General features: G+C 33.4%; 2 protein-coding genes across 2 annotated transcripts; one reads left to right on the top strand and one right to left on the bottom strand.

Annotated features, from left to right (window-relative positions):
- Positions 1 to 16,729: 16,729 nt before the first annotated feature.
- On the bottom strand, positions 16,730 to 20,782 carry LOC133034293 (uncharacterized). Its single transcript, XM_061109348.1, has one exon. The coding sequence runs from the start codon at positions 20,780 to 20,782 to the stop codon at positions 16,730 to 16,732; it is 4,053 nt and encodes a 1,350-aa protein (XP_060965331.1).
- Positions 20,783 to 23,604: 2,822 nt separating this feature from the next.
- LOC115718885 (uncharacterized) lies at positions 23,605 to 25,759 on the top strand. The gene is made up of 2 exons (XM_061110517.1): positions 23,605 to 25,247; positions 25,366 to 25,759. Exons 1-2 carry the CDS (start codon positions 25,211 to 25,213, stop codon positions 25,644 to 25,646), a joined length of 318 nt encoding a protein of 105 aa, XP_060966500.1. The 5' UTR covers positions 23,605 to 25,210; the 3' UTR covers positions 25,647 to 25,759.
- Positions 25,760 to 26,078: the final 319 nt, after the last annotated feature.

The following is a 26,078-nucleotide window of genomic DNA, read 5'->3' on the forward strand; positions in this document are numbered from 1 at the left end:
TGGATTCAACGAAGAATTAATAAGTTAGTGAATTTTAGTGCTAAATTCTTGATCTACTTATTGGAAGCTCGGTTATATAGACCCATGGTCCCCGCACTAGTTGAGATAATATTGCTTGTAAGACTCATGTAATTGGTTTGATTAATCAATTATAATTCTCAATTAGACTATGTCTATTTGTGAATTTTTCACTAAGTAAGGGCGAAATTGTAAAGAAAGAGTTTTAGGGGCATATTTGTTAATTATGATACTTTGTATGGTTCAGTTAATAAATATGATAAATGACAATATTATTTAATAATTATTTATAGTTATTAAATAGTTAGAATTGGCATTTAAATGGTTGAATTAGAAAATTGGCGTTTTTGAGAAAATCAGATGCAGAAAAGGTAAAACTACAAAATTGCAAAAAGTGAGGCCCAAATTCACTAAGCATGGCCAGCCACTTTTGTAGGCAATTTAAACTGATATTTTCATTATTTTAATGCCAAATAATTCAAACCTAACCCTAGTGGAATGCTATAAATAGATAGTGAAGGCTTCAGGAAATTTACACTTAAATTTTCTATTTTTCCTTCAGAGAAAAACCTGAGCCTTTCTCTCTCCCTATCTTTAGCTGCCACTTCTTCTTTCTCTTCCCTCTTGAATTTCGAAATCCTTAGTGTATGAAGAGTGCCCACACACAGCAAGTGATACCTCAATCATAGTGAGGAAGATCGTGAAGAAAGACATTCAGCAAAAGGAGTTTCAGCATCAAAGATTCAGAGAAAGAGATTCAGGTTCAGATATTGATAATGCTCTGCTACAAAAAGGAATTAAGGGCTAGATATCTGAACGGAAGGAGTCATTATATTCCGCTGCACCCAATGTAAGGTTTCCTAAACTTTATATGTGTTTATTTCATCGTTTTAGAAAGTTCTTATTTAGGATGTTAATAAACATACTTGTGAGTAGATCTAAGATCCTGGTAAAATAAATTCTAACAACTGGTATCAGAGCCATGGTAATTGATTTACTTACAAGAAATTTGGACTTTAAAACGATTGTTTGTTTGTTCTTGGATGGTATCATGTTGTATTGAGTGTTATTTGATGATTGATTGATGTTTGTAAATTTTCGTGAAAAATAATTACGATTCTGTTTCTGGAATTATTTTTATTGGATAGTATGGAAAAAATTAAGCAAGTTAGCCTTTTACAGAACTCAATTTCGATTTTATTTGAATTAGTTATGATTTTTTGAAGATTCGAAAAAATCGGAGCTGTGCTGAAATTTTCCTCCGATCGCGAAAACTGTCCGTACAGCTCACAATTTTTTCGTTTTTCTTCGATTTTTCATGCTTTTTCATGGAATTAACTTCCGATTTTTTGTATAGTTTTGTATATATACTATTACTATTCCTAATTCAATTCTAATTATCATTTTTAATTAATTTAATATTTTTTAAATTTAATTCAAGATATTAGTGTAATTTGAATTTGAATAGAATTAGTATCTATCTTCTTGCTTAAAAATCTATCTTATTTTTAAATTTGATTATATCTTATCTTATTTTTAAATTTAAGGTCAGATTTTATATATGTTTTTTAAATTAAATCTTTTTTAGATATTTTGACCTTATTTAAATTTAAAATAAGATAATTATAATCATGTAATTTTAAATAGATGTAAGATATTTTGCTAACTTTTAAATTTTGTTATTTTATTTATTTAAATTAAATTTAAAATCTGAAAAAAAAAAAGATATTTAACTTATCTTTTCTAATTTTTATTTAATTTTTATTTATAAAATAACATTTAAATTTTAAAAGTAGTTAGCAAATTTTGAAATGATATTTAGGTTGGTTGAAACCTAATTTTTCAAAATTGTAGGTTTAATTTTAAATTTTTTTTTTTTAAATTTCGAATAATTCAATTTTTTTAAAAAATAAATTTATTTAAAATTAAATAAATCCTACATCCAACTATCCAGCTAACCTTGTTGCAGGAGTATGTGTTTTAGCTTGTTTGTAAGTTTTCAAAACCTATTATTACTTGATTGCAAATAGCCATGGTTACTTTTTGCCAGATCTAATGATCTGATGGCTCCCTTGGTCAAGTGAATAATTTGTAACAGGTATATTTACAATCTTCTTTCATCTGTGTATGACCTAGCAACATGATAGGACCATCCAAAGTGTGCATGTGTGAGCCTATGTGTTTAATTTTATTATAGATGCATATAGGTTGCTGTTGCTAAAATAAATTATCATAGTTCTTGATGGAATTTATTTAGGCCCATTTAGTTTTTGGGCCTATTCAATTAATAACAGTTGTTCTTATTAAGGTTAAATTCCTCTCTTTTGGGCCTTGTGTGAGAGTTGGGAGCCATAGTAGTGGGTACGACATACTGAACCCAGCACCCCCTCACATGAACCACCCCAATTGTGAAGGCCCATTTGCCTGATTTGAATAACTGTACTAGGTTAATTAAACTAGTTTAACATAATAAAATTGATTAGCAACATAATTAATTTCATTTATCTTGAAATTAATTTAAGAAAAATATAGTTTAAAGAATTTTTTATTCTAAGTTAAACTATATGTATTTTCTTGTATTTAATTAAATATAGAATTATCACCATCTAGATTCTTTCTGAAGCTTAATTTAAATTTTTCATTAAATATTCCTATTTAAGTTGATATTTAGTTATCTACAACTAACCAACTTAAATCTGAATATCTTTTGGATTTAAAATTTCAAAATTAAGTTGAGAAATTTTAGGCACTGGTTATTAAGATTTTTTAGATATTTTTTAAGTTAATATCTTTTCGAATATTAACTTAAAATGGAATATCTTCAAATTAAGTGGTTACAACTTAATTTTTGATATTTAATTAAATTTAAATTTGAAAAATATTTAGGTTCTAGATTTTTTCTAATACAACCTAAATTAGATATTTTTTCAAATTTTGTTGAAAAGATACTTAGTCAAATAAGATATTTTCTAGATAGTTATTTCTAGACTACTTATTATTTCTAATATTAAATAGGAAAATATTATACATTGTGAAATTAATTATTTAAATAATTAATTTTGGTACAATTTATTTTAAGTATATTTTTTCCTAATATTAAACTAGAGATTAAGAATTAAGCCTTCTCTACACTTAATTATTTATTTCTTGAATTTAATACATTTAATTAATTTGAAAATTAAATATCTAAGTTGATTTTCATCATGATACTTAAATATTTCTTTTTCATGACACTTAATTAAATAGAAAACTATTTTTAGTTGAAATTTATTTTTTCAACTAAATTTAAATAATTTTCAAAATATATTTTTTCTTTATTTTATTAATCAAATTTCGAAATTGCATTTCTTAAATGCTGGAATTTCGAATTTTATTTGAAAAATAGATTAAAGTTGTAAATTATTTATTTTAATTTTGGATCAACTTAAATCAATGATTTTTTTTCATTAATTGATTAATTTAAAATAAATGAATTAAAATATATTATTAGAAATTGAATTAATTAGTCAAAGGAAAATCTAGATAGATGATATTTTTGCTTGAAGTATTTTTCTAGTGTATTTAATTAAATAAAAAATTAATATTTAAGTTGATTTTCATCATCATACTGAAATATTTGAAATTTTTCTTATATATTTAATTAAATAGGAAAATTATTTTTTTTTGTAAATTAATTTTATTAATTAATTTTGGGCCAACATTAAATTAGAATAATTTTTCCAGGATTAATTTTTTATTTTAACATGCATTTTCGAAAATTGTATCCTTGAATACTTTAATTTTTCGAAATGCAATATATATTTATAGAAAATTAAATTTGAGTTGTAAATTAATTTAAATTAATTTTGTAACAACTTAAATTGAATATTTTTCTAAATATTTATTGGAAATTATTACTAAGATGGAAATAATTCATGTTATTTTCTTATCCATCTAAGTAAAATTTATAAATATTAAATTAAAATTTATATTTAGAATTAGAATTTTTCATTCTAAATTGGAAATTTTAAATAATAAATATATATATTTAAAATAAATAGATTAAATAAAGAGAATCAAAGAAAATACAACTCTCTTTAAATAATGAGCTTTATTATCAAGAGACATTCGATCTCCATTGTGGGTTTTACACCGCGTTTGTTTTAGTGAGTAATCCTCCCTAATGGAGGAACGTTCATTAGCAATTTCGCAGATTTAACCTCGCATGATAAGTAGTTTGTAAGTGTTTTGTATGGTATGGATCACCCTAATGGTGGCGACCATACTTGACTTGCAAATTATGAAACAATGGTGGAAGCTCATAAGATAGAATTGCCTTGACTCTCGCCTAAACGGGACAACGCTGAATTCCAATCTTGATCGAATAAAAGGTTGCTAGAATGTTTAACATTTTAGACGAGCTGACAACTCTATTCAATGAATGGTAGCTTTGACTCTCGCCTAAACGGGACACTGATATCAGTTTGTTGAAAACCTTGGAAATTATTTAGGATTGTATGTTTTAGTATTTTCACTTGTCATTCCTACTTGCTATATGCTTATAATTTCTGAATTGTGTATGAATTTATATTGAACCATGTTATTTTCTGTTATTAAGTTATAGTTTAATTTCGAATCTTCATTGTTGGTCTAACTTGGCTTGTTTATCTAATGAGATAAATCCCTAGTGGATTTTCACCATTAGACATACATAATAGTGTTAGATTTCGTAAGATGAATATTGTATATGCGACATCTAGCTGTTCATCAATTGATGACACCTTAGACTAGTATTTTTACGATTTGAAACAAGAAGATTGTATAAATAAGATTACTTTGACTTTCGCTAATCGAAGCATCGTTGGATTCTTATTTTAAACGAAATTATCCTAATTCCTCTTAGCTTATTCATTTCGAATTAGCTTCAAAACATATCATTGGATGAATGGTCTATAAATCATTTCATGTCATTCTATATTTTCTCTTAAGAAATTAAATGATGCATATGATTATAATCCCGAAATTCTATTCCCAATTGATATAAATCTTCAATCTTAGAAATCTCATACTTGTATGGGCAAATCTGACTTAGAGTTTGTATTAGTAGTGCTGGTCCAAGATAGAATTACTCATTATATTTGGTATAAATTTAAGTCTTTGACTTTAATTTTAGATTACCAATAGAAATTTTCTTATATTTTTAATAATTCCAGAATACAATACAGTTACACTTTCTCAAGTGTTTAATATCCATCTTATTTTAATGGATTAAAACTGTATGGAATATGAGTTAGGTATTCTGTGACCAGGATCCACTTGAAGTATTCTAAGAACTCTTTGACAAACTAAACCTATGTCATCAAAAGATACTACCACAGTTTTTTTAATCTATGGCATTTGTATCTTGTTCATAGTGGATTTGACAAGATCAATCTCTGCAAAAAGTTAATATGCCTATATCCACTGAAAGTAGTTCATCTCATTCGCAGATGGATATACATTCAGGGGTGGATATGAGTTTTTCGTTGTATTCTTAAAACGATCACTCTAGATTATACCTTATGCAAAGAAATTTGAAATGTTTAAAAATTTCATTAATTTCTAGCAATGGTTAAAACCATTAAGGTAAGTGGTTAAAGATCTTGCGAACTGATAGGGGTGGAGAAATAGTTAGTAGATATGCAGTTCAAAGATCATTAATTTGATTTTTGAATTATATCCAAACTTACCTCCCCAGAAATTTCGAGTTGCATGTTGATGATTAGTTACTAGTCGTTGCCTAAATCCTTTTATGGTAATACAATTTCAGAATGATGTAATGGTTGTATACTTAATGTAAATCATTACTAGATTCATGGATGACCTAATCAAAATCTTAAGAAAAACTAGAACTGTTAACCATGGTTTGTTAGCTATTCTAAGTGATTAGGGGTGGAATATCCCATTGTCAATAGATAAGAAAGTGTTTGATCAAACAAATACTACTTTTCTAAGAAAATGACTAAGTCTGAAAAACAAGTAGCAAATAAAGGAGATATTTAATTCTTGATTCCAAAAGTGTTCTATCATCTTATTTGATATATGATGATCCCACTGCCTCTGTTGTCTTGTCACAACCGAAGAGGTTCATACCATTTAGTCTTCTTAGACATAATTCACGGTACCTTGTCGTAGTGGGAGAGTTTCTAGGAACTCACCTTCTTCTGACTTGGGAAACACTAGTGATTAAAATCCATTGTGAGTTTAAACAAGTAATGGATTGTCAAGATAAGAAACTAAGAAGAAAAGCCAATAGAACTATGGTTTAATCCATTCACATGGAACAACCTAAAGTTTTCTATTATAAGGACATAAAAGAAAATTTCGTTTATAAGTCTATTCAATGGACTTAACAAAACTTCTTGTTCCTAGTATTATAGGTTTGAGTTTATCTAAACCTATGGCTTATGGTATACCTGGTAATTACTTACTCTAATGCAAGCAACTTACTTTAGTAAGATGCTGAAGCATTTTCTTTCTAATGGCAATCTATAGAAGCTTCACAACTTCTTAGGCATAGATTTTATTTATCTAAGGAAAAGTCTCTACTATTCCAGAAAAGATAAAGCCATAAAAGAATTTCTTAAATCAACAGTGAGAGGTCTTAGATATGCTTTTGTATGCCTTAGACCAGACACCTGCTGTTGAGTGGGAGTAATGAGTAGGTATCAGATTAATCCAGGAGAAGAACATTGGAAGACAATCAAGTAAATCCTAAGATTAAGAAGAGTAAGTATATGTTAGTCTATAAGGGTGTGTTTAAAACTCTTAGACTACACCATATCAGATTTCGAAATTTGCCTTTGTGCTAGAAAATCTTTCTGATAAGATGGTGGTTACTCTGGGGGTGGAATAGTGATTTTGGAGAAGTGTAAAAACCTATCTGAAGTCTCTAGGTCTACCAGGAAGGGACTGAATGTTAAAGTTGCAGGAAAGGTACTTATTCAGTCTAAGGAAAGTTCTATACATCTTTGGCACCATTCCAAATTGCCTTAAACAACTAGTGTTAATTTCCTAATTAACCAAAAGTAGTTGCCAAAGATATAGAATCCAGTATCCCAAGAGAGTAGACATATAGAGAGGAATTTCACATTATCAATGATTTTGTGATTAAGGAAGAGTAATGGTGGAGAAAAGGTTGTGGTTAATTCAACCTTTCAGATCCTATTACGAGGAGTTTACTACTACTACACTTGATTTGTATATCAAGGTGTTGAGATTATTTGAAACGCACTTTTTGTTTTATATTAGTGCAAGTGGGAGTTTGTTGGGTTTTATGCCCTAAATAAAACTCATTTCAATATAATCAGATTTACTTATTAATATAAATCAGAAATAACATTTAATGTTGCATGGTTCACATGATTTATTTCATGATTATATGTACATAATGTATAAATTCATCTGAAACCCTTTTCACATACTTGATCCTGTTTATTGTGCCGTCAACACATTGGAAAGCAAACATGACTATGTGAATAAAGTTTCCTAGATTTATCAGACATAGGGTTTTACTGATATGATAATCTACAACAGAGTTTACTTGCATTTGGAGATGTGCTATGTTCTTTCCAGAGCATTGGTTAAAGTAAAGCTCAGGTTGGATGCATGGAGTATGCATCGGAAGGGACCGATATTGAACTTTGACTTAGATTTAATTAAACTTACCGTAAAATCTATTCAAGTCAATATCGCCTAGTTGATCCTAGATCAAATGTTCTTAATCCTGTTATGATTAGGCTCAATCTTGAAAGGCTATTCGTGTTCTTTGATTTGTTAGTTAAGCCTTCTTTTAGGTCAGGGTGATACGTACATTTTGGGAACACGGTAGTGCAATTGAGTGGGAGCGCTATCATAAACATGGAATCTATAGCTTCTATCTGGTGAATAGTAAGCAAAGGATGATCTCCTTCGAGCTTGACCAAACGAACATAAATGGTGGAGTACTCATTTCACATAAGCTGAAATATCATTTATACGGGGTCAAGTGTTTTAAGGAATAAATACATTGTAGGGTGTAACGGTAATCTAATCCCTTTACAGTGTAGATCATTCATATAGAGGATCATTGATCACATTAGGATTATAACAATGGATAACTAATGATGTGTCTATATGGTGGAACATATAGAGCATTCTATATACTGAGAGTGCAATTCTAAGTTCTATGCGTGGATTCAACGAAGAATTAATAAGTTAGTGAATTTTAGTGCTAAATTCTTGATCTACTTATTGGAAGCTCGATTATATAGACCCATGGTCCCCGCACTAGTTGAGATAATATTGCTTGTAAGACTCATGTAATTGGTTTTGATTAATCAATTATAATTCTCAATTAGACTATGTCTATTTGTGAATTTTTCACTAAGTAAGGGCGAAATTGTAAAGAAAGAGTTTTAGGGGCATATTTGTTAATTATGATACTTAATATGGTTCAGTTAATAGATATGATAAATGACAATATTATTTAATAATTATTTATAGTTATTAAATAGTTAGAATTGGCATTTAAATGGTTGAATTAGAAAATATGCGTTTTTGAGAAAATCAGATGCAGAAAAGGTAAAACTGCAAAATTGCAAAAAGTGAGGCCCAAATCCACTAAGCATGGCCAGCCACTTTTGTAGGCAATTTAAACTGATATTTTCATTATTTTAATGCCAAATAATTCAAACCTAACCCTAGTGGAATGTTATAAATAGATAGTGAAGGCTTCAGGAAATTTACACTTAAATTTTCTATTTTTCCTTCAGAGAAAAACCTGAGCCTTTCTCTCTCCCTATCTTTAGCTGCCACTTCTTCTTTCTCTTCCCTCTTGAATTTCGAAATCCTTAGTGTATGAGTAGTGCCCACACACAACAAGTGATACCTCAATCATAGTGAGGAAGATCGTGAAGAAAGACATTCAGCAAAAGGAGTTTCAGCATCAAAGATTCAGAGAAAGAGATCCAGGTTCAGATATTGATAATGCTCTGCTACAGAAAGGAATCAAGGGCTAGATATCTAAACGGAAGGAGTCATTATATTCCGCTGCACCCGATGTAAGGTTTCCTAAACTTTATATGTGTTTATTTCATCGTTTTAGAAAGTTCTTATTTAGGATGTTAATAAACATACTTGTGAGTAGATCTAAGATCCTGGTAAAATAATTTCCAACACGTTTGAGTGTTGGTAACAGGCGGAACGATTGTGTTATGAATGCCCTGGTTGGATGCTGAACTGTTATTCCCAATCTCTTGCACACCAGGCGCGATTTCATTTATAGGAGTCGTTACACCGTGACCCACGTATGCCGGCTGTTCAGGATTAACACCTGGCAGAACCCTGGCGTTTCCTGGGTTCTGCAATGCAGGATCCACCGTCTGTGGATTGACTGGATCAACTAGGCCCCTACGAGTCTGTACCACCATCGTACTTGTGGTTAGATTTTGAATGAAGAACGATTCTTGATTCTATCTCTCAATGAAAGCACCAAAATGTTGACCTCGCTTTTAGCCAACAACAGTGAGTCTTATTTAGTAAGCGATAAGTGATTTATAGCAATTGATATATAGTAAAGCAATGTAAAGACACAAGAATTTTATAGCAATTGACCTCGTTATTTGTATTGACTCAAGAACAAGGAGAAAGATTCCTTTTCTTATAGCTCTTACAATAATATCTCTGAATACAAATTCTTAGATAATATCTCTAGGGTAAAATCTCTCGACCCTTTGCCCAGTGAACATGCATCACTAGTTATAGGGCCATGAACTTGGAGAGGAAGTATTTCCCTTCTTGTTACAATATATATAAGCAGAAAGATTGCATGATAAATGTAGAATACACTGATCGTGGGATTAGGACAGCTTGCCATATCGCTGTGATCTGATTCCTAAGTTTATCGCTATGCGCGGATTGCTGATCGCTTTTCTCTAGGCATGCCTATGAGGCATCCTATTCAGACTATACCCTCCGAGCAGATACTCAAAGGTTATTCCACGTGTCACCATCATGTGATGCCACGTCGGAGTGCAAAAATTGGGATAACAAATATAATCATGATTATATGTTCAAAAGTTTAATTTCCATGATTTGTCAATTCAGTGGATTTAGACTGGCATGATGATCTGCGATAGGTATACTTACACCTTGGATAAGTGTTATGTCCTTTCCAGGGCATTAGCAAAGTTTACCAATATCGGATGTATAGAGTATACATTGGAAGGGACCGATATTGATCTTAGATAAGATATCATAAACTTATCGTTATATATTTCTAAGTCAATATCAATGGTTGATCTTAGGTCTATGGATCTTAATCCTGATATGGTTAGCTTCAACTTAGTTGTATTATTTATGTTCTTTGACTTGTTTGTGGAAGCTAACTTTTGGTTCTGGTGGATACTTACATCTTGGGAAAATGATAGTTCAATTGAGTCGGAGCGCTGATCATAAATATGAAATCTATAGCTTCTATAGGTATTTAGAAGTGAAACAATGATTTCCTTCAAGCTTGGCTGAATAGAGATAAATGATTGAGACCTCATTTCAGTAATTATATTAGTTTACTGAAGTATCATTTATAAATTGCTAAGTGTTTTAAGGATAAAATACATTGACGGGCAGAACGGTAAATTTGTCCCTGTTCAGTGTAGATCATCTATAGAGGATCCTTGACTATTAGGATTGTAACAATGGATAATCATAACGTATCTATATCATGGTACATATAGAGCGTTCTATATAAGTGAGAGTGTATTCAATTCCAATTCTATAGTGGAGCAAGGCGGAATTATAAGTTGAGAATTTACTTGGTGAATTCTAGATCAACTTATTGAAAGCACGGTTATATAGTCCAATGGTCCCCTCACTATTTGAGATAATACTTCTTGTAGACTCAGTTAATTGATTTTAATTAATCAATTATAATTCTAAAATTAGACTATGTCTAGTTTATGCATTTTCACTAAGATATGGCTTGATTGTGAAGAAATGGGATTTTAGGGTTTATTTGTTAATTAAGATACTTTATGGAGTCTAGTTAATAAATATTATAAATAACAATTTTATTTGATAATTATTTTTATTATTAAATAAATAGTTTTGGCATTTATAGGGTTGAAAGTGAAAAAAGTGGTATTTGTGAAATATAGACAAAATGGTTGAGAAAAATGGCAAAATCTAACTAGTGTAGGGCCCACTTCATGGCCGGCCACTTAAGGGTATTTTTTCTCTATTTTTATCATTTGTTTATTCCAAATAAATTAACCCTAACCCTAGGTGAAATTAGTATAAAAGGAAAGCTTTGGTCTCATTATCCAACTAATGCTTCTAAAGTTAAAAACCTAGTTTTTTCTCTTTGGCAACTAGGTTTATGAGACTTCATCTTCTTCCCTTCTTCTTGTAATTTTGAATTCCTATAGTTTTCTTCACTATCAAATTCGAGCTTATAGTGAGTGAATGACGTCTCCACACATAGCAAGTCAAGTACTGAATCATAGTGAGTAAGACGGTGGTAACCAAACCCAAAGGAGAGAAAGAGATCCAGGTTCAGATCTCGATAATGCTCTGCTACAAAAAGGAATCAAGGGCTAGAGATCTTGAACGGAAGGAGTCATTATATTCCATTGCAATCAAAGTAAGGTTTTCTTAAACCCTTATGTGTTTATTTCATTGTTTTAGAGAATTCATATTTAGGATGTTAATCAACATACTTGTTAGTAAATCTAGATCCTGGTAAAATATTCCCAACAAGTGTTACTTCCTAACTAACACAGAAGTAGTTGTCAAAAAGTAAAGAATCCAGTATCCCTAGAGGAGTACACATATAGAGAGGAATTTCACAATATCAAAGATTTTCTGATTAAGGAAATGTAATGGTAGAAGAAAGTTTGTATTGAATACAACCTGTCAGATCCTATTACGGAGAGAATACTACATAATACACTTGATTTGGATATCAAGGTTTTTAGATTATTTGAAATGCACTTTTTATTTTATATTAGTGCAAGTGGGAGTTTGATGGACTTTGTGCCATAAATAAAACTAATTTCAATATAATCAGATTTACTAATTAATAAAGATCAGAAATCATTTTATGTTGCATGGTTCACATGATTTATTTCATGATTATACTTAATGTATAAATTCTATTAAGTCCATAATATATATAAATATGTATATATTTATTCATGATTATAGTGTCGTCAGTACAGTGGAATATAATCATGATTTTATGTTCAAAAGTTTAATTTCCATGATTTGTCAGTTCACTAGATTTAGACTGGCATGATAATCAGCGATAAGGTCTTAAATCTTGGATAAGTGTTATGTCCTTCACAGGGCATTGGCAAGTTTACCAGTATCGGATGTATGGAGTATACATTGGAAGGGACCGATATTGATATTAGATAACATATCATAAACTTACCGTTTTATCTTTCTAAGTCAATATCAATGGTTAATCTTAGGTCTATGGATCTTAATCCTGATATGGTTAGGTTAAACTTAGTTGTATTATTTATGTTCTTCAATTTATTCGTTAAAGTTGACCAATTGGATCTTCTCGTGACATACAGATTAACGACATGGTAGTTCAATTCAGTGGGAGCGCTAATTATTGATATGGAATCTATAGCTTTCATAAGTATTTAGAAGAGAAATGATGATTTTCTTTGAGCTTGGCTGAATAGAGATAAATGATTGAGGCCTCATTTCAGTAATTATATTAGTATACTGAAGTATCATTTATAGGTCGCTAAGTATTTTAAGGATAAAATACATTGAAGAGGAGAACGGTAAATTTGTCCCTATTCAGTGTAGATCATCTATAGAGGATCTTTGACTATTAGGATTGTAACAATGGATAATCATAATGTATCTATATCGTGGTACATATAGAGCATTCTATATAACTGAGAGTGCTATTAAATTCCAAATCTATAGTGGCGCAAGGCAAAACTAATAAGTTAGAGAATTTACTTGGTGAATTCTAGATCTACTTATTGAAAGCTCAGTTATATAGGCCCATGGTCCCCTCACTAGTTGAGATAATACTACTTGCAGCCTGAGTTAATTGGTTTTAATTAATCAATTATAATTCTAAAATTAGACTATGTCTTATTTAAGAATTTTCACTAAGCAAGGGCTTAATTGTGAAGAAAAGAGGTTTCGGGGTCAACTTGTTAATTAAGAGACTTTGTATGGTCTAATTAATAAACTACATAAATGACAATTTTATTTGATAATTAATTATAATTATTAAATAAATAGTTTTGGCATACATAGGATTGAATTAGAAAATATGGTATTATTGAAAAGAAGAATAAGTGGTTGAAATAAAGTGGCAAAAACCTAACTATAGTTTGTTCCTTTAAAGTGTACGGCTAAGAAGTGATTTTTGCCCAATATTTTATTCTTTTTCAATCCATATAATTTAACCTTTAGCCTTAGTTGAAACACTATAAAAGGAACATGATGCTCTCACTCATCCAACTAATGTCAACTGGACTATTCAACCAACCTAGATGAGAGAGTTCCTTCCTTAGTGATTTCACCTCCTTCATTGTTCTTCACATTCGAAACCCATAGTGATAGAGTGTGGTGCCCACACATAGCAAGTCAAGTACTCAATCATAGTGAGTAAGAGGTGGTAACCAAACCCGAAGGAGAGAAAGAGATTCAAGTTCAGATCTTGATAATGCTCTACTACAGAAAGGAATCAAGGGCTAGAGATCTTGAATGGAAGGAGTCATATTACTCCGCTGCAATCAATGTAAAGTTTTCTTAAACCCTTATGTGTTTATTTCATTGTTTTAGAGAATTCATATTTAGCATGTTAATTCGACATACTTTTTAGTAAATTTAAATCCTGGTAAAGTATTCCCAACACCAACAGCCACCGATCTAACCCAGCATTCTCGCTTATATTTAATAACACAAGTCCTTAGGATTACCTACGTAATCTCTGATGGCTCACACCTTCGACTCTATCAGTTCAGCCTCGAAGGTGACGTTAGGATCCTACGGAGTCTTTAATTTTCGAGGCTTGGAGGTCATGATTTCAAAGTCCAAGTCACCTGACTCAAAAGCAATTGTTACTCTGGGTAAAAATAAAGGCCTAGCCAGAGGAATTGAGGATAAATTGGGGGATTCAGGCCAAGCAGCATCTCGCAAGAAACGACATTTGTCTTCTGTAATTTCTTGCAAGAAGCGTCTGTGGCGACTAGAAATGTCATCTTGGTGGGTTTTTACTAAGTGTTCCTTAATTTTTGCATCATTTATCTCTTATTTGGATTTGGGTTCTAAAATTCTGGGTTTATAGGGGATGGCAAGTTCACCAGGGCACTCTGTTTCTAAGTATTCTGGACGATAAACTTCTGAACCAGATTGGGACATTGTTGCAAAACGAAAGCAATCCCAATTCTTAGATGAAATTTATCAAACCTGAAGTTGGTGATTTGAGAAACCCAAAAATCTACATTCTGCCTAAAAATTTACCCAGTTATAAAACTAAGAAACTAGTGATCAAACACAAAAGTGAGAAATAAAAAGCATGTAAGAAAATAGAGAAAGAGGAATCACTTACTTATGAAGTCGGTGTTTGGCGTGATGAATGGTCCTACAATCGACGGTGCAACAAACATCGTGGTGATCCCTTTGAGTGCTTAAGGTCAAATAGCAAATTAGATGAAACTCGCAAAAAGAATGTCAAAGACAAAGATGGCATCCAAAGTTTCGAAACAATCTGGGTATGGTTTTTTGTAGAGAAGCTCAAAAAATTTCTAGAATTTTTTAAAATGGCAAAGGTAATGAAAAGGTGTTTCCTTTTTTCATTTTATACTCTTGGGTTGATCTCTATCAGATTAAGGAGACAATTGATCCAACGGGTAAAATTAAAAAAGAAGTGGAAAAGATGGTTATTAAGTGCTGATGTGCCTCGAAACCATAAAACTGCCAAAATCAGACATGCGTTTTCTCAAAATGGATTGAGACAAAAAATACCCTCAGTAATCATTTAAAAAGCACTTTTCACTAAAAAGAACTTTTTAAGGAGCAATTGTTTACCCGAAATTCGGCTAGCACTTTAGAGGATGACACACGTCAACCTTGGAGAATACGAATCAACAATTATAATGGCAATTATATTAAAGGATATTAAAATAGAATAACTCATTAAATGCAGAGTTGATGGCGTATATATAAAACTCGCTGAATGTATAATCTTAAGCGAGACAAGAATGTACGAACTAATTGATTCACATATTGATGAGAAACCATTTCACGTCAGAATACACAATCATAAGGATCACATCAATAATGCATAGCGAGGTATCAACCTCGCAACGTATAAAAGGTGATGAAGAGACATGTTCACTGTTAAAACACTTTGCGTATAATAAGCCTTATACTAACTAAGTACAGCAGCTAGAAGAACCTAAGTGATAGATGGCGAGGCGTCCATCTCGCTATAGGAAGGCACACTCCAGTTTCCTTCATTAATCAGCTCCAGAGATCTTTTAAGGAGATCCACTGCTCCGTCGAGTCAACACATTCAGAAAGAAGTTGACATTTAAATGATGTTGACTACTGAAGTTAACCTTGTAACGAAGAACTACAATTGTCAGATGGAGCGTAATGTCTTCAATCGCAGAAGAGACGGGATTTACATTATCAACCTAGGATTATTGTTGCAATGTTCCCAGCGAGATGCACTTTGCAGCGTATCTGAATCCACGTGAGCATTGACCCATTAAAGGCGGATAAGTCAAAACTGTATTATTTTCAAATACTAACTGCATTTATTTACGTGGTGTGAAATTAAAGCCCACAATTTCAGGGAAATATTATTTTGGGATTCATATCTGATTGTAATTAACTCCCACTCTATGTTACTATAAATATGGGCAGAATGTACAGAAAAAGGGACGGAAAAATCTTGAGGGAAAAAACCCTAGTTTGTATCAAAATAATCTGAATAAGATTGACTCGTGGATTATGTAGAATTTTAACCACAAAACTACGTAAAAACTTTGTATTATTCTTACGTTATTATTATTTCTTAGATTACAACTAATTTGTGTACTAATCCTATCACGAAAAAGAGGCTTTCTTATCGTTAAAGAAAATCTACGTTAACACGTACATAAACTAAATTGCATAATGCTGCCATGGTATCGTGCACAAATCGCTAAACAAAAAAATCTCAAACAAAATCGCAAGAACATTGTTTATTGTTGCCAAAAAAAAAATGAATGTCATCTCTAACCTCTGATTTCTGATGGCATCGCACAAAAATCATAAAATGTTGCTCAAAATCGCAAAAAAATGAAAAAACACAGTAGTTCGAAACAAACTCTACCTCCATTTCAAGGACACAAAAATAACAAATTATAACTAATAATCTTCTTATCCATAGAATACAACAAAAAAACAACACTATTTTTTTAAGAAAAACACTTACCTATTATTTTGTTGAGTGGTGGACGTCGGACTAAGCTCCGTTTAAGGTCCAGCCGGGGTTGAGTAGTTTTCTTTAGGATTGTTGAGGGGTGAATATGGTGGAGGTCAAACAGTGAAGACAAATGAGAGAGAGAGAGAGAGAGAGAGAGAGAGAGAGAGATATTTTTTTTTTTTTTTGAGATAAAAGAGGCTGCAAAAGAGGAAGAAACAACAGCAGCAAGCAGCCAAAGAGGAAGAAGAGGGACTTCCTCTAGCTCACTTCTCTAGACCTGAGAGCTTCACGAGCACAATTATGGGCTTCCACATTAAACTGCCGAGGAAGGAACTGCAAAGAAGCACTAGGGAAGTTCGAGAAGAGCAATCGAATGCGGGAAACTAAACCAGAAAGAGCAGAATTGTCCTGCCAATCTCCATTTACTTTTGAGACTAAGTTTAGACAATCAGAGAAAACGACTTGAGGTGTAAACTGGGAGTCGATGCACCACTTGAGACTTTGTAAAAGAGCTTGACCTTCTGAGAAAATGGGCGAGACAACACCAGGCAGCCTACGGTATTGAGAAGCCAACACAGTCTGATATCCACGTTTAAAGACAAAACTAGTACCAGTTAGGCCTTTATGATGGTCAATGGCTGCATCTACAAAAAGAGCAGGAGTATCAGGTGACAAGGAAAGAAGGCAATGCTGATGAGAGGACTGAGTGATGCTTGTAACTTCTGATGGCTGAGTGTGATGTTGTTGGGAGTGTTGAGCATCATTGTATTCCTGCAAATAATTGACAACAAATTCTTCCACGTTGTTAGTAGTATGATGCTTTTTGAAAAGAACAGAGTTTCGTGTATTCCAAATCTGCCAAATGAAAGTAATAAAGACTTGGAAATCCTGTTTAGACATAACATGAAAAGCCTGTAAAAGAAAATCCTTAATGTCACTTCTATAATAAGACAAGTAAAACTGTTTAAATGTTGAAGATTTCCAAATAGACTTTCCTCTTGTGCAACCAATAAGGGCATGAGAGACTGATTCCTTGTCGTGTCCACAGATTGAGCAAGTTGGGTGAGGGAGACTCCTTTTAAGGAAAAGATTGAGAGAACATGGCAATATATGGTGGAAAGCCCTCCAAATAAAATGTTTAATCTTGGGAGGAACAGGAATGGACCAAAGGGTTTTCCACCAATGAAGGTACGGATTAGGATTGGAAGAGGAGGGAACCTGAACAGAATCAAGAGAGCAGGCAAGATGATAAGCAGATTTGACTGTTAAAATGCCTGAGGAGTGAAAACCCCAAATGAGCGAATCTGAGGATGCAGGGTCAATGGGGGTTGTGAGGATACGGTCAACTTGGTATGAAGGGAAGTAATGTTGAAGCTTACGGGTGTTCCAAGTTGAGTCATCATTTATGAAGAAAGAGACAAAAGCTTGAGACTGGTGGAGAGAGTGCAAGAGGATAGGGTGCTGAATGTTGGGAATCCAATTGGGAGCAGATAAGGGAATACTAGTTCCAGTGCCAATCTTCCAAACCAACCCCTTTTGAAGCAAATGTCGACCCCAAAGAATACTTCTCCAGGTGAAAGAAGAGTTGTGACCAGGAGGGGCATTCATGAAATCAGAATTTTTGAAATATCGAGCTTTTAGGACAGAATGGAGAAAGGAATTCCTATCATTCCAAATACGCCAAGCCTGCTTAGCTAAGAGAGCTTGGTTATGAGAAGAAAGAATACGGAACCCCAGGCCCCCAAAAAATTTTGAAACAGAAATAGAATCCCAGTTTTTCCAGTGAACTTTGTTAGTGCCTTGGGATCCCCACCAAAATTTAGCAATCAAGCTTTGAATTTTAGAACAAATCGATTTGGGGACTTTGAAACAGGACATTGCAAAAGAGGGAATAGCTTGGACCACCGCTTTAATAAGAGTCTCCTTACCAGCCCTAGAGAAAAATTTTTCGTTCCATGAGTTAAGTTTGGATGAAACTTTTTGAAGCAGGTAGTGAAACATGGAATTGGAGACCCTGCCAACACAATGGGGAGCGCCGAGGTACTTACTAATGAAACCTTCTCCCATAAGGTGAAGATCATGACGAAATTGATACTGGGCCTCAGCAGAGGTATTGGGGGAGAAGAGAATGGAGGATTTTTCTCTATTCACCAATTGGCCTGTAGCCTTATTGTAGAGATCAAGAATAACATTTAGGGAAGCACTGGCCTGAGGATGGACAGGTGAGAAAACCATGCTATCATCAGCAAACAAGAGATGAGACAATGGTGAGGCACCCCTGCAAATTTGAATGCCAGAAAACAGAGCCTGAGTTTCTTGCAAACGAATTGCTGCAGAAAGGCCCTCGGCAATTAAAAGGAAAAGATAGGGAGAAAGGGGATCCCCTTGCCTAATACCACGCGTTGAATGAAAAGGGTCGGTAAGATAGCCATTAATGGAAAGACGAAATTGAACCGTGGAAAGACAACGCATTATCAGAGATGAAAACTGGCAGGGGAAACCAACATGATTGAGCAAATGATTTAAAAAAGGCCATTCCACTCTGTCAAAAGCCTTCTCCATATCAAGCTTAATAGCTGCCCATCCAATCTTCCCCGATCGTCTAGAATGAATGGCGTGAATAATTTCATTGGCAAGGAGAATGTTATCAGTAATTTGGCGTCCTTGGAGAAAAGCACTTTGATTGATACTGATAATGGAGTGAAGCACAAGTTTTAACCGATTTGCAATAATTTTGGAAAGACACTTATAGAAAGTGTTGCAAAGACTAATCGGTCGAAAATCACGAACATTCTTTGGGTTTTTCTTTTTAGGGATGAGGACAATGATGGTTTGATTGATGGAAGAGATATCCCCCTGATGATTAAGAATGTGAAGCATGGCCTTAGTGAAATCAGTGCCAAGAGTGGACCAGTTACGTTTGTAAAAAAGCGAGTTGAGGCCATCGGGCCCCGGAGCTTTGTCCACAGAGAGGCTAAATAACGCATTTTTAACTTCCACTTCTGTATAAGGCTCGTCTAGAAAATCAACTTGATGAGTTGATAGCCTATTGGGGATCCCTTGGAGAAGAGTATTGACAGCAACTTCACAAACCCCTTGAGAGGTGAAGAGAGAATTGAAAAAGTGAAGAAATTGGGAAGTGATAGTGGCATGATCATGAGATGTAGATCCATCAGGAAGGGTAATGAGGCGAATGAAGTTGTTCTTTTTTCGAGTGGAGGCACGGTGGTGGAAGAATTTTGTGTTTTTGTCTCCAGCACGTAGCCAATCAACTCTGGAACGCTGTTTCCAGTATATTTCATCCTTGAGGAGGAGGCCATCCAATCTAGATTGGAGGGAGGCTATGAGGGAGAGGGAATTGGGAGAGTGGTGGGAAGCATTCAACAGGGTATCGAGTTCAGCTTGAGTCTGAGAGATTTGGAGCTTGATAGGGTGCTGAGATTTACTCCAATTCCTAATTGTAGCAACACAGTTGGATTGTTTGTCGAGAAAGAGCTGCAAGGGAGATGAAGCAGAATTCCTAGAGTTAGCCCAGGAAGAAATAAGAAGGTTTGAAAACGAGGGATCTTTCAGCCAATGATTTTCAAAATGAAACCGATTAGATCTTTGAGCGGCAAAATGAGGGTCTTGAAACATGATCTTCAAAACTCTATGATCAGAACCATAAAACCCTAGATGGAAGAGAGTAGCATGAGGAAAGAGGTCTCTCCAAAGTTGATTTGAAGTACACCAATCCAGACGCTCAAGGATAGAACCATGCTTCCAAGTAAATTTAGGCCCAACATGAGGTATGGGAGCATGATTATGTTTATCAAGGAAAGCATGGAAAGAATGCATAACATGAGGAGGGGGACTGAGAGAGAAATTCCTGTCATTTAAAGAGAGATAATCATTGAAATCACCCATAACTAACCACGGCAAAAGAGGTGCAGTATCAAATAAACGATTGAGTAAGGTCCAAGTAACAGATTTAAGATTAACATAAGGAGAACCATAATAACCAGAAAAGTGCCAAGCTTTGCCATTAAAATTATTTATAATACAGTCCACATGATTAAGGGAGTAAGAAATTACATTAACATCAATACAGTCTTTCCAAAAAAGTAAAATCCCTCCCCCAAAACCCTGCCTAGGCACCTCTAAAACACTATCAAAACGAAGCTTGTGCTTGAGGTCTGTTCCACGTCCAGCAGGCAATTTTGTCTCCATAACAAACAACATCATGGGCTGATGTTGCTTGACCAGCAGGGAGAGATTACGGAATGCTCGAGGGCTCCCCAAACCTCGAGCATTCCAACTGCAGAGACTCATTGTTCTCGGTGGGGCCGCGTAGCAGCACCCGCCGTTGGTTCATCATCGGACATTGAAGGAACAACAGCATCATCCGAGGCAATGGCTCTTGCACGTTTAAGCATGGTGCGCATAGAGCCTCCAATTTGAGCATTCTGACGCAAGAAAGTTGGCCTAACAACTGAGGGGATAGCAGCAGTGGGAGGGGGGCAAGAAGCATTGATAACAATTCCAGATTCCTTTCGAGAGGGATGAGTTGTGGGAACAAACATAGGGGCTTTTCCTTTGCCTTTGTCAATATTGGTGGAAACTGAGATGGAGTCAGTAATGATAGGGGCGGAAGGTCTGACGGGGAAAGATGGCATAGCATGGGTAGAAGCAGTGTTATTGGCTGGCTCAGTGGATGAGGATGAAACAAACTGGGGAGATTGAGTTGAAATCCGAGGATTGGGGCTAGATTGAGGAGAATCAACGTGGAGAAATTGGTCGACAGCTTGTTGTAGATCTTGAGCGTCTGGAGTAGGGTGGAGACGAGGAAAGAACTCCTCAAAAGGTGTTGAATTGGACAGCTGAAAAGGATTTTTCTTGTGTGGGGATGAAGGAGTGGCACAGAGGGTATCTTTGTATTCCAAGAGTGGGGGGTGCGGGAAATTGTCACAACGGAGAAGATATTTAGAACATTTGTTGTAAGTATGGTCAAGCAAACCACAGAAGTAACAGAAATTTGGAAGACCTTCATACTTGAAACTGACCCATCGTGGCTCAGAAATGCCTCTGAACCGAATGGTCATACCTCGACGGAGAGGCTTAGTGATATCAAAGAGAACACGGATTCGCAGGTAAGGACCAAAGTTTTCCACTAAGGAGAGAGGATAAATTTCCAGAAGATCACCAATTTCATCCGCAATGAACTGAGCGAGTTGGGGACTTTTACGGCCAAACGGGATTCGATGGATTTGAACCCAAAAGGGGGTATATCTAACAGAATCAGGGGTAGGTGTTGGAGAGACGTCAGGGTGAGTGAAGACCATCAAGAACTTATCAAAATGCCATGGCTGCTCTTCAAGCACACGGCGCCTATCTCCATCACATTGGAATGAAGCTAGAAAGAGCCCAGAGTGATACTCAGAAATTTGACAAGGAAAGCGGAGAGTCCAAGCTTCAGTCATGGCTTTTTCAATCCACGATGGTTTAGCCGATTTGGGAGATAAAAGCTTGAAAATCAAGTAGAAAGCATCAGTATCAGTGGAGGAGTGGATTGAGATGTGGTCAAAGTCATGAACGAGGCTGTCCTCGTCATCAAGAGCAGTAATGGGGTTTGGGTTGGTGGAAGAGGAATCCATTAAGGTGTGGTAGATGAGAGTAACTGGGTTTTCAGCAGGAATCGAAAATGGTGTGCAAACAGAAATGGAGAGAACATATAAATAAACAAATATGGAAAGAAGCGAGAGGGACGAGTACCTGGAGAAGAAGAGTCGCCTCGAAGAGAGGATTGGCGTCTGAACCATCACTTCACAGCTGGGTGAGGCGGTCTGGAATCGTCGCTGAAGAGCAATGATGGCTTTTGGTTGAGAGAGGAAAAGAAGCAGAATGACGGTTGGTTTAGAGATATAAGAACGATTCGAAAATCGAAGGGAGTGAAGATTATGCAGGAAAATTAAATGCTGATAAGGAGGGGCCGCCATAATTAAATGCAAGTGTGAGAGAGAGATGGCATTGAACAGTGAGGGTGCTCGAGAAATTAGGGGAAAATACATAATGATTAGGGTGACGTATTAAGGAAACAAATCCAAGGGTATTAATGAGGGTGAACAGAACCAAATCAAAAGTCAGGGGAAAGGAGAAAGAGGCGAGTAGGAACAAAAGAAAACATTAAGTGAAGACCAGATAGAACAATAAATGCACAACAGAGAGGAAACAGAAAAAAGAAAACAAAGAGAGACGAAACTAAGAAGGCACAAACCTGGGAAGGAAAGGAACTGGGAGTCAGACACAACAAACCAATATTGGTGCAAAACCAGAGCAAAGCCGTAGGAAGCTTCAAGAAGAAGAGTTATTTGTTGTTGTTGTTGTTAGAGAGAGAGAGATGAATGTGAGATTTTTTGGATTTGAAGAGATGGGCATTTTTGGGTTAAAAATAAAAGAAAAGTATAGTTAAAAAACTGTTTGGAGAGATGGTATTTTTAGCATGAATTATCAAATTTCTCTTATAAAACATGTTGAGATCAATCATGAAAGAAAATTGCCAATTGATGGTCCATTATTGAAAGGTCTAAATCTAACCCTGCGATAAAAGAGTGGTAGTAGTACATCACTATAACATAATTTGTTCTTTTCTTTTGCAGAAAAAGGGTGAATCATCATAGCCCAAATAGTGCTACTGGCCCTATTAAATAACAAAAGGATTACCTATCTTACTATATATCTATACCTCCCTCAACTCTACTAGGGCAGTAGAGCTCATCAAAATATTGAATCATCACTATGTATGTCCATTACCTCTCATTCACGTGTACATTATTATTTGATTAAATACCATTTTGGATATTTTATTTTTCCTAAATACCAATTTAGACCTTGAAAATACATGAAATTAGTCTTTATAATAATTTTCTCATTTTTTTAGAATAATTAATATTTTTGTTCCTTAATTTTTTATACTACTAAATTTTGTTCCTTATAGTATATATTTCATTAATAATATTCCTTAAAATATAATTTTTATAGTAAAATAAGTGATACAGTGAAGGATATTTGTTAAATGGATGGAAATTAAATAGATTTTACCATTTTTACTTTAAAAATTTTAAAAATATAAATTATTAGAAAAAAAAAAACTATTTTATTTTATTATTCATTAATGTAAAAATAATAAAAAGTATTTAATTTGCATATATTTATAAACTATCATTTATCACTTTATTTATTTTAAAATAAAATTGAATAAAATATTATGGAAGAATTATATTAGTCTAAAAGTTATATTTTGAAGATTATGTATTATTAACAAGTGGTACACCCTAAAAAATTCCGTGCATAAAAATACTATTCTTCTTCTTGTTAAAAAATTTTGGTTGTTGGAGATCTAATACAATCGGGTATATGAAAAACTATTTTAATCTAAGCACAAAGTTCAAAAAAATAATTTCCAATATAAATGGTCAAAGACTCAGAACAGGTATGTAACTCATCATACGGTTCAAAATAGGGGGTGATGAAACAAAATAAAATAGAATAATGAGCAAAAATTTCGAAAGGGTAAATGGGTATGGCGATTCTTGTTGCAAAACACGCAAGCAAAATATTCTGATTCCAATAGATGGGACAAGAGCCCTTAGAGCCAGAATAGAATGGAGAAACAAAAGAGTCATTTCATAATTTCATTCACATTGTTGTTTTTGGGTCCCACCAAATCTATGTACCATAATCTGTGGCCCTGATTTTATAGCATAACAGAGGAAAGATGCTCTACAGCAATGCCTTACATACATTACTTGCTTGGTCAGCTTAAATGGGTCATATCTGATCATCATCATCTTTCATCAGGGCTCATGTGCCAAATTTTAAGTTTTTTTTTTGTTTTATTTAAACCAAAATTTTAATCTTTATTCTCGTTAGCCCCTTTATTTATTTTTGGCTTATATAAGGGTTTTGGGGGCCAAATTTTAGATCATTCGTTTTTTTTTTTCCTTTTCTTTTCTTACTAGGGGCCACAAAAGAGAGAAAGAAAGAAGATAGTGAAAACAGGGAGAGTGTCAAGTTTTTTGAGGACAATAAAGGTTTAAGGTAAGTAAGTGACTATATCGTTTTTTTTTTATTCTATTATCCTTTTCTTTGGCTTTTTATCTGAGATATGTTTTATGTTTGTTTGCTTGTTTTTTCTTCTGAAATTTTCATTTATTAAGGACTTTGTCTTATAAAAAGAAAAAAAGAACATATTATGGTTGTCATCTTATAAGCAGTAGGATTATTTCACACAGTTTCTTTTTTCTTTTTTTTTTTCGACAAACACTGTGATTTTAATTTCTCATGAGCGGAGATATGTTCATATCACAATATCATGCATAAATATAAATAGAAAAGTATATATAATAATAATTTTAAAGATTTCATTTCTTTTTCCCTTTTAAAGAAAAAAAAAAGATTTCATTTCTTTTTATACTTCCTTTTGGTAAATGCAAAGTACTCATTATTACTAATACAATGTGTAAAACCATCAATTGACTTCAGTTGAAAACGTATGAATCTTTCTATGCTTAGCTGGGAAATCCATGATCATAAAACAAAAATAGAAAGAAAATATCTTAGAAATACATTAATGATCTTTTCTTTCTATATACACAAGTTCCTAGAATTAGAGAGAGAGAGCGAGAGAAAAGAGCTACACAATCATAATTCAAAAGACCTCTAATTGATACTTAACTTTCTTACAAAAAGATCTGTGAAGTTATGGAGAAGAACATGTCCAAGAATAACCTTTTCTCAGGTAGTTTATATGTATATAATATATTTGATTAATTATTTTACATATTTTTTCTTTATAAGGTATATATATATATATTAATGTATAAACGATGTTTGTATTTTATTATATTTATACATAGATATAGGTTGGGATTTAGGTGAGAATAAAAAGGGATCATCTTCATCTTCATCAGAACTTGAAGAATTACAAAAAGAGCACGAGGAGAAAATATCAAGGATCGAAGAACTGAAAAAGCAAATCGAATACACAAAGGTTAGATTGGAGAAGAAGACGAAGTCATTAGCAGTGGCAGATGAGGACAAAATGGAAGCTTTTAAGACTTTGACTCAGAAATATAACATCATGAGACAAGAGTACAATACTTTGTTGCTTCAACACTCGACAAAATCACTCAATTAAACTCATCTCTTCTAGTAGTAGTAGTAGTAGTATGGTTATTGATGTTTAATATATATATATATGCATGCATGTGTACATAAATAATTAAATAGGATTAATTTTCTTAATTTCTTTTATAGTGGTAGAAGAACCAATGAACTATATCCCAGTTTTTTTTTTTTTTTAATATATCATGATGATAAGTTTCTTTGATATGAATATATGATGACATATTGTGTGATGATATGATCTGTATATTTTTGTATGGTATCATGCATTATTAAAGTAATTCACAGTATCACGGCGCAATTTAAAATTGTAGACTCTATCTGTTTCGGTACATGCACTTCACTTTTTAGTAGATTGCTATTTGTATTAGCATTTATTTTATATTTTTAGATTTTTTTTTTTAATTAGTTATATTTATTTAGGACCAATTATAAATTTACAGAA

The sequence above is a fragment of the Cannabis sativa genome, chromosome 2 (assembly GCF_029168945.1).
Source record: "Cannabis sativa cultivar Pink pepper isolate KNU-18-1 chromosome 2, ASM2916894v1, whole genome shotgun sequence".
Lineage (NCBI taxonomy): Eukaryota > Viridiplantae > Streptophyta > Magnoliopsida > Rosales > Cannabaceae > Cannabis > Cannabis sativa.